The following is a 6000-nucleotide window of genomic DNA, read 5'->3' on the forward strand; positions in this document are numbered from 1 at the left end:
GAATAGTGCCGGCAATACTATTAATTCTGATAATGAAATTAAACTAAATGTAAAATAATGAAGCAATGTTCAAAAATATTTTTATCGTAATAAATGTGGTAATATGACAGTAGAAAGTGAAGCGAAAATAAAAGAAAATATTAAAATCCGTTTGGTTGTTTAATATGTGGCTCGCGGTATTGACATCTTCAATGCAATCAAAATCCACTTCTACTACGCATGTTACGTGATTGACATTAAAATTGACCGATTTATGCCTATAATAGTGTTAGAAAATAACATCTTTTCAATAGTTAATGACGAAATTATGCGTGCTTTTATTTCATTTACAAATTATCAATGGGAAACCCGGTCCATATTGAATGCTGAATCAAATAGGTAATTTTTTTTATTGCGTGTAGTATTGATGAAATGTGGGATTTTATTGTTTTGAGCGGTGGGGTCATTTGGCATCTTTGATATATAACCAGTCAACATTTTTGGTCGACTTCATATTCGAAGATAAACCGTTTCATCGATAGTGAAAAGTTGTGTCAATTTAATATAGTTACAAATATGAAATTTTTGGTACGAATTATAGTGGTTAAGTTGTATTTATATCAAAAAATATTTGTTATTATTATCTTTCGAATAAAAAAATATTAGTTGCTGAATGAATTTTTGATTAAAAATATAAGCAATCAAATACAATGAAGAAATAAAAAAAAAATTTTGCTTATATTTTCATGCGTGATATAGATTTTGTGTATCGTTGCATTAATTGCAATTTGCTCAGCAAGAAAACTGCAAAATAAAAAATGGTCATTGCTGAGATCGGATAGTGGCTTTACACCTTCCGAGGAATTGGGTGTCGCTGAGCAATGGGGTACCCATGAGCAATGGGGTGCCGATGAACAATGGGGAAATGAGGAATATTGGGAGCCTAGTGAACCCATTTCAAAACCGCTTCAAACATGGAAAGAACCAGTATTTGTTGAGAAAAAAGTGCCCGTTTATGTTCCAGGTAGTAATCAGATGATTGAATTTTTATTCATTCTTTCCTCTATATAAATGTTTCTTGTACATTTCCTTTTTAGTGCCAGTTGAACATATAAAGACGGTCGTCAAACATCATCCTGTTTATATTAAAGAGAAACCAACAAAACTTGTGATTCGAAAAATTACCCATTTCAAATTCCATCATTAAATTATTAATTAGATCTAGAAAATCATATTCATCTATCAGCATTGCAATCAATTTCAAAATATCGTTTCAAAATGAAGAACAGTAGACCTGAAACTCCATAAACAGTTTTTTGTTAATTATACACGCGTAATTAAATGGTTTGGGATAAAAAGCTGAATGGTAACCTGAAGACATTGTGTAAAATTGATGTTGTAACTACATTTGTTTAAAAATTTACGTTGCGATTGCACTTTTAATGAAATTTCAGGTCACCTCAATCCTAACTCGTTTAAATCTCACAAAAAAAACTTTCACTTTCGCTGATAGAGCGACCGTCCATTCATCAATTGTACCACATATTGGAATTTTTGTAAGTCAAAGAAGATGACGAGAGATTACCAAATATTTTACATATTATTCATTTGAAATAGCCTGCCAAAACTTTAGCTGTAAGGTGTCGAAAATAAATAATCGAATAAAAACATCGAATCAAACAACTTCTGTGTCTATACATTTTATGCGAAACATAAAACTAAATTTAATAAAAAATGGTTTGCATTGTTATGCAAAAAAGCTATTTCATGGCATCATAAAAACGGTAAATTTTGCTTTATCTTTGAACTAACGATCTGTAATATTAACGTATTCTTGGCGACATACGTAAATGTTAAACGAAAGTTAAGTGTCCTACCATTGATATATAATTGATTACAGATTCAAACGATGACTTAAACGGTTTTTTTGATTTTTATTTACAGCGATCATTGTAAAATAATATTTTAACCAATTATACAAAATACAATTGAATAAAGGCGTTGGTTTGTTCATTTATTTTTTGTATAATAGAAAATGGACTCGAATATTAATTTTATTAATTAAAATTTCTATAAATTTCGAAAATCCAATAATATGACGAATAGCAACATATTAATTTGAGATACTCTAATTAATCTATTAGCATTGAATGGATGTTTTAATGACAATTAGGCAGAATGTCAGTACCAAAATAATAGTCCGCACCAATATTGGTGGAAATAGTTCGATCAATGGAAAATAAATTGACTCGTCCATCCAGATTGGTTAGTCGGAACATTCACTTTATTTTATCAAAATAAAAGGAATGATGGCATTTGTCACATGAATTTGTGTCAGCAATTATCTATTTTCATACAATCACCAAATAGTAAAAATTCAATAAACGATAACCAAAAAAGTTGAATACTCGCTGTTAACTAATAATTGAATATTCAAATTATTGAAATTGGATTGGTTTAGTTTGATTCATACCGAATGCGATGCGACAAAGATAATAACACTCATGCAAATCTTCAATTTGATTAAAAAGACATTGCAGTCTATTTTTTATTGTGAACAATAGGTAGTGGGAATTCACCGATCGTTTTGACCATAAAAAGTGTCAGCAATTCTGATTCAATCGATAAGACTTACAATTGAAATCATAGCAAAGTCTTGATAACTACATGAAAATGGATCTTTTAACTGCTTTTGCTATATGTGTATGATGGTCTTCAAAAATGGATGCAGTTTATTTGTGATTTGATTTATGATCAGTGTCAAATAGCATTGTTGGGCAGATCGCTGTCACGAGAGATTTTTCGCAAAGTAGGCGAGCGTACCTCTATTGGACGACCTTTACCCTTGCAAAAATATGCGCTTGGCTCATTGCAAAAGCTTACGCCGTTGCAATGATTGCAATATGGCAAGCCGAGGTAAGCATCACCAAACCTCAATTATTTTCCTTACTCATTAGTTTAAGGCACGAATCTGCTATGCGCTACAAAGTTACTTTTGTAATATTTACGCATACATTGCAACAGTGAATTGTAAATGACACGGACTCGAAAAATTACACACGTGTGAAAGCACACAAAGTACATTAACAGGATAAAATGTTATAATAAAACACATTTTTACCTTATTGTTATTGCTGTATCATTTTTCTATATATTGTGAAATCTAGACGTCGCATCGGGTCGTAAAATTTCACTAAAAACTCACCTAATCTTTCTATTGAATAAAATGTTCAATACATATGAAAAAAAATTCTGAGTTTTTTGAATATATGATGTAGGTTGCATTGCCTCCAATTTTAAACTCAATAAAAAAACACATTTGTTCATGGTTGTATCCAATATATCAACACAGACGTCTAAATAAATATATTTTGGCCATCATCAGGAAATATAAAACAAACAAAACAACAGTATTTCCTTAAAATAGTTCATAAAATGTGCAATGTCGACAATGTGAATTTGCTGAAAATATTCCAGAAACTATTTCACAAAACTTTTCACCGAAAATTCTATAAAAATGAAAAGACTTTTGAAAAATGGAATTGTTAGTACAACTTTTGATTTTGACTTTATTTGGTTTTATTTCATTTTATTCAGTTTAAGTGATGGCAATTTTTCCGGGGAATATATTTACTGGCCTTGAAATAAACTCCCAATGCAAGAAAAAAAGCAATTTGTAATTTGTTTACTACTAAATTTTTATGCCGCTCCTTTTTTCAAATGATTCGGTTAAAAACTTTTGTGTCAATTGTTTTTTCATTATTTTTTTTTTAATCTTACAAATAAGTTTCGCTGGAAATGTCGTGTCTACAAGAGATACTTTTCCCTTTTTCCCAAATAACAGACCAGAAATTCAAAGATAGTTTCTTTTAAAATGTTCAGTTGCATTTGAAAGTTGTTCATTCTGGAAACAGTTTTAATCCAAATATTCAAAAGCAATCGTCTTGGATTTTACATGCTGTTGAGATTAAATAAAATAATAAGTTAATTTGGAGTTTATCGAATGCAGTTAACTATGTTGGCCTAATTCAACCGATCTATTCTTTTAAAGTTGTTATTTGTTACTAAATATAATATTACCATAATAAAAAATCAAATTCAAATTGCATGCTGAGTTTTATTATTCATTTCCTATCAAAACTAACAATTATTTTATTAATTAATAAATCCAACTAATTTCTCATATTTGTTTTTTTTTAATAGTGCATGGTGCATATTATAATATGCGGAAGTTTTAGTTGATGCATTTGAATTGAGAATATTATTGTGTAATTATCAACAATTTGCAACTATTTTTCATTTTTTATGCCATTTTTATTTTTATCATACTATTTTATACCATTTCCCGGGTATAATAATTTATAATTATTCCTCATTCTTTTATTTGAAATTGTAAATTTTGGTTACATATGATTTCATAAATTTGCTTGAAAAACTGGCAATTGTCCAATTCATTATTCAAATAAATTTAACAGTTCTAAAAAATTGTTATTGTAATTCTTTTTATGATCATAATCCATTTTCAGCAAAATACCACAATTTATAGCCAATAATGCAATTTAAATTTTAAAAAAGTAACACACGCTATTTTGATCGCAATCATTTCCAAACTTTCTATAAATTTCAGTGTCCAATATCTTAAAATTCATTCAGAGATTTAACTCTAATCGATGTGCTTCAAATTGATATTCTCACAAAATTTAATCTAATTCTATTAAAATTAACAAAATGTATTTCATTAAAGTGATTGGAATCATAATTGTCGCCATCGCAGTTGTGCGAGCTTTGGTAAATTCCATATATACATAACAAAGTATTTGATCGAATGCATTTGAAATAGAATGAAATTCGACATTTTCTCGCATTTTTTCATTTTTAATTCTTTTATAGAAATTAAGACCGGAAGATAGAGATATGTTCATGATGTTTTCCGAGGAGTGTCGTAAGACACACAAGCCAACTGAAGCAGACATGAAAAAATTAATGGATGGAGAGATTTTGGGAACAAAACCAGTCAAATGTACTATGACGTGCGTTTTGAAGCAATTCAAATTGGTAAATTTACGCATGAAATTCCAAAAAGGAAATCAAAGTGTTGACAGTCTTTTTTTAAATTAAAGATAAAAGAAGAGGGCGGAAAGCAAACGTTGGATGTCGATAATGTTATGAAATTGGCTGATATGAAGGGTTTATCGAAGGGAGATTTGGAAAAAATTCGAGAAATCTCCGAAATATGCAAATCACCATCCATCACTGATGAGTACGTACTCTTGTAAATAGTGTAATATTAAAGTGTTTCTCAAAAATTGCGTTTATCCATACATTTCAGATGTGATTTTGGTGCAGAAGTTGGAAAATGTGCATCAAAAGAAAGCAAAGAGCGGGGAATTGAAAATAACTTGTTTTAAATTTAAATGTAACGCAAATTACTTACACAAAGTTTTCACCTGTTTTTTGTTTTGTACACATAACACCTTATAACTTTTCGTTAGAATAAATATTGCTTGATTTGATACTTATATGATTCTATTTATTTGACTTAACACTTGACAATAAAATCTATAATATGAATTGATCTTAATTTCGATGATCAAATTTTTTACCACAATATCTCATTGGAAATTGAAATATGAAACGTATCAATAACCAGAGAAGTATTTTCATCAATTCTGAAAAATATTTGCCGAATATAATTGCAATTTAAAACATATGATCCCAACTTCAATCAAATAAGAATTTCAACAACGTTTTGAACGTACAAAATTATACTTACACTTTTATGTCTTTCTTTTTTACATTTAAAAAAAAAATGCGATGAATGTGATATTGTTCATGAACTTGATCAATGTATGTGGAGCATACATGGGCATACATGTATATTACCACTGTTAATTTAACAGTGCTTATCAATAGCTACTATTTGTACAGATTTCGTTGTGTGGTGACAAAAAAAATTTGTGAACTCCAACATGTATTACAGGGGGAGGAAAAATTTTTAAGCCTGATATAGAAACACACATT

The 6000-nt window shown here is 29.2% G+C and overlaps 2 protein-coding genes and 1 non-coding gene across 3 annotated transcripts; 2 read left to right on the forward strand and 1 right to left on the reverse strand.

Annotated features, from left to right (window-relative positions):
• Positions 1-476: 476 nt before the first annotated feature.
• On the forward strand, positions 477-1662 carry LOC116342531. Its single transcript, XM_031770188.1, has 3 exons — positions 477-567; positions 739-1003; positions 1077-1662. Exons 1-3 carry the CDS (start codon positions 556-558, stop codon positions 1184-1186), a joined length of 387 nt encoding a protein of 128 aa, XP_031626048.1. The 5' UTR covers positions 477-555; the 3' UTR covers positions 1187-1662.
• Positions 1663-2753: 1091 nt separating this feature from the next.
• Positions 2754-2946, reverse strand: LOC116342696. Its single transcript, XR_004201272.1, has one exon. It is a non-coding gene; the product is annotated as a U12 minor spliceosomal RNA (small nuclear RNA).
• Positions 2947-4646: 1700 nt separating this feature from the next.
• Positions 4647-5400, forward strand: LOC116342670. The gene is made up of 4 exons (XM_031770368.1): positions 4647-4767; positions 4870-5034; positions 5100-5239; positions 5309-5400. The coding sequence occupies exons 1-4, from the start codon at positions 4708-4710 to the stop codon at positions 5385-5387; spliced, it is 444 nt and encodes a 147-aa protein (XP_031626228.1). The 5' UTR covers positions 4647-4707; the 3' UTR covers positions 5388-5400.
• Positions 5401-6000: the final 600 nt, after the last annotated feature.

Source organism: Contarinia nasturtii, unplaced genomic scaffold (assembly GCF_009176525.2).
Source record: "Contarinia nasturtii isolate CC-2019 unplaced genomic scaffold, AAFC_CNas_1.1 Cnas_scaffold_864, whole genome shotgun sequence".
Taxonomy (NCBI): Eukaryota; Metazoa; Arthropoda; class Insecta; order Diptera; family Cecidomyiidae; genus Contarinia; species Contarinia nasturtii.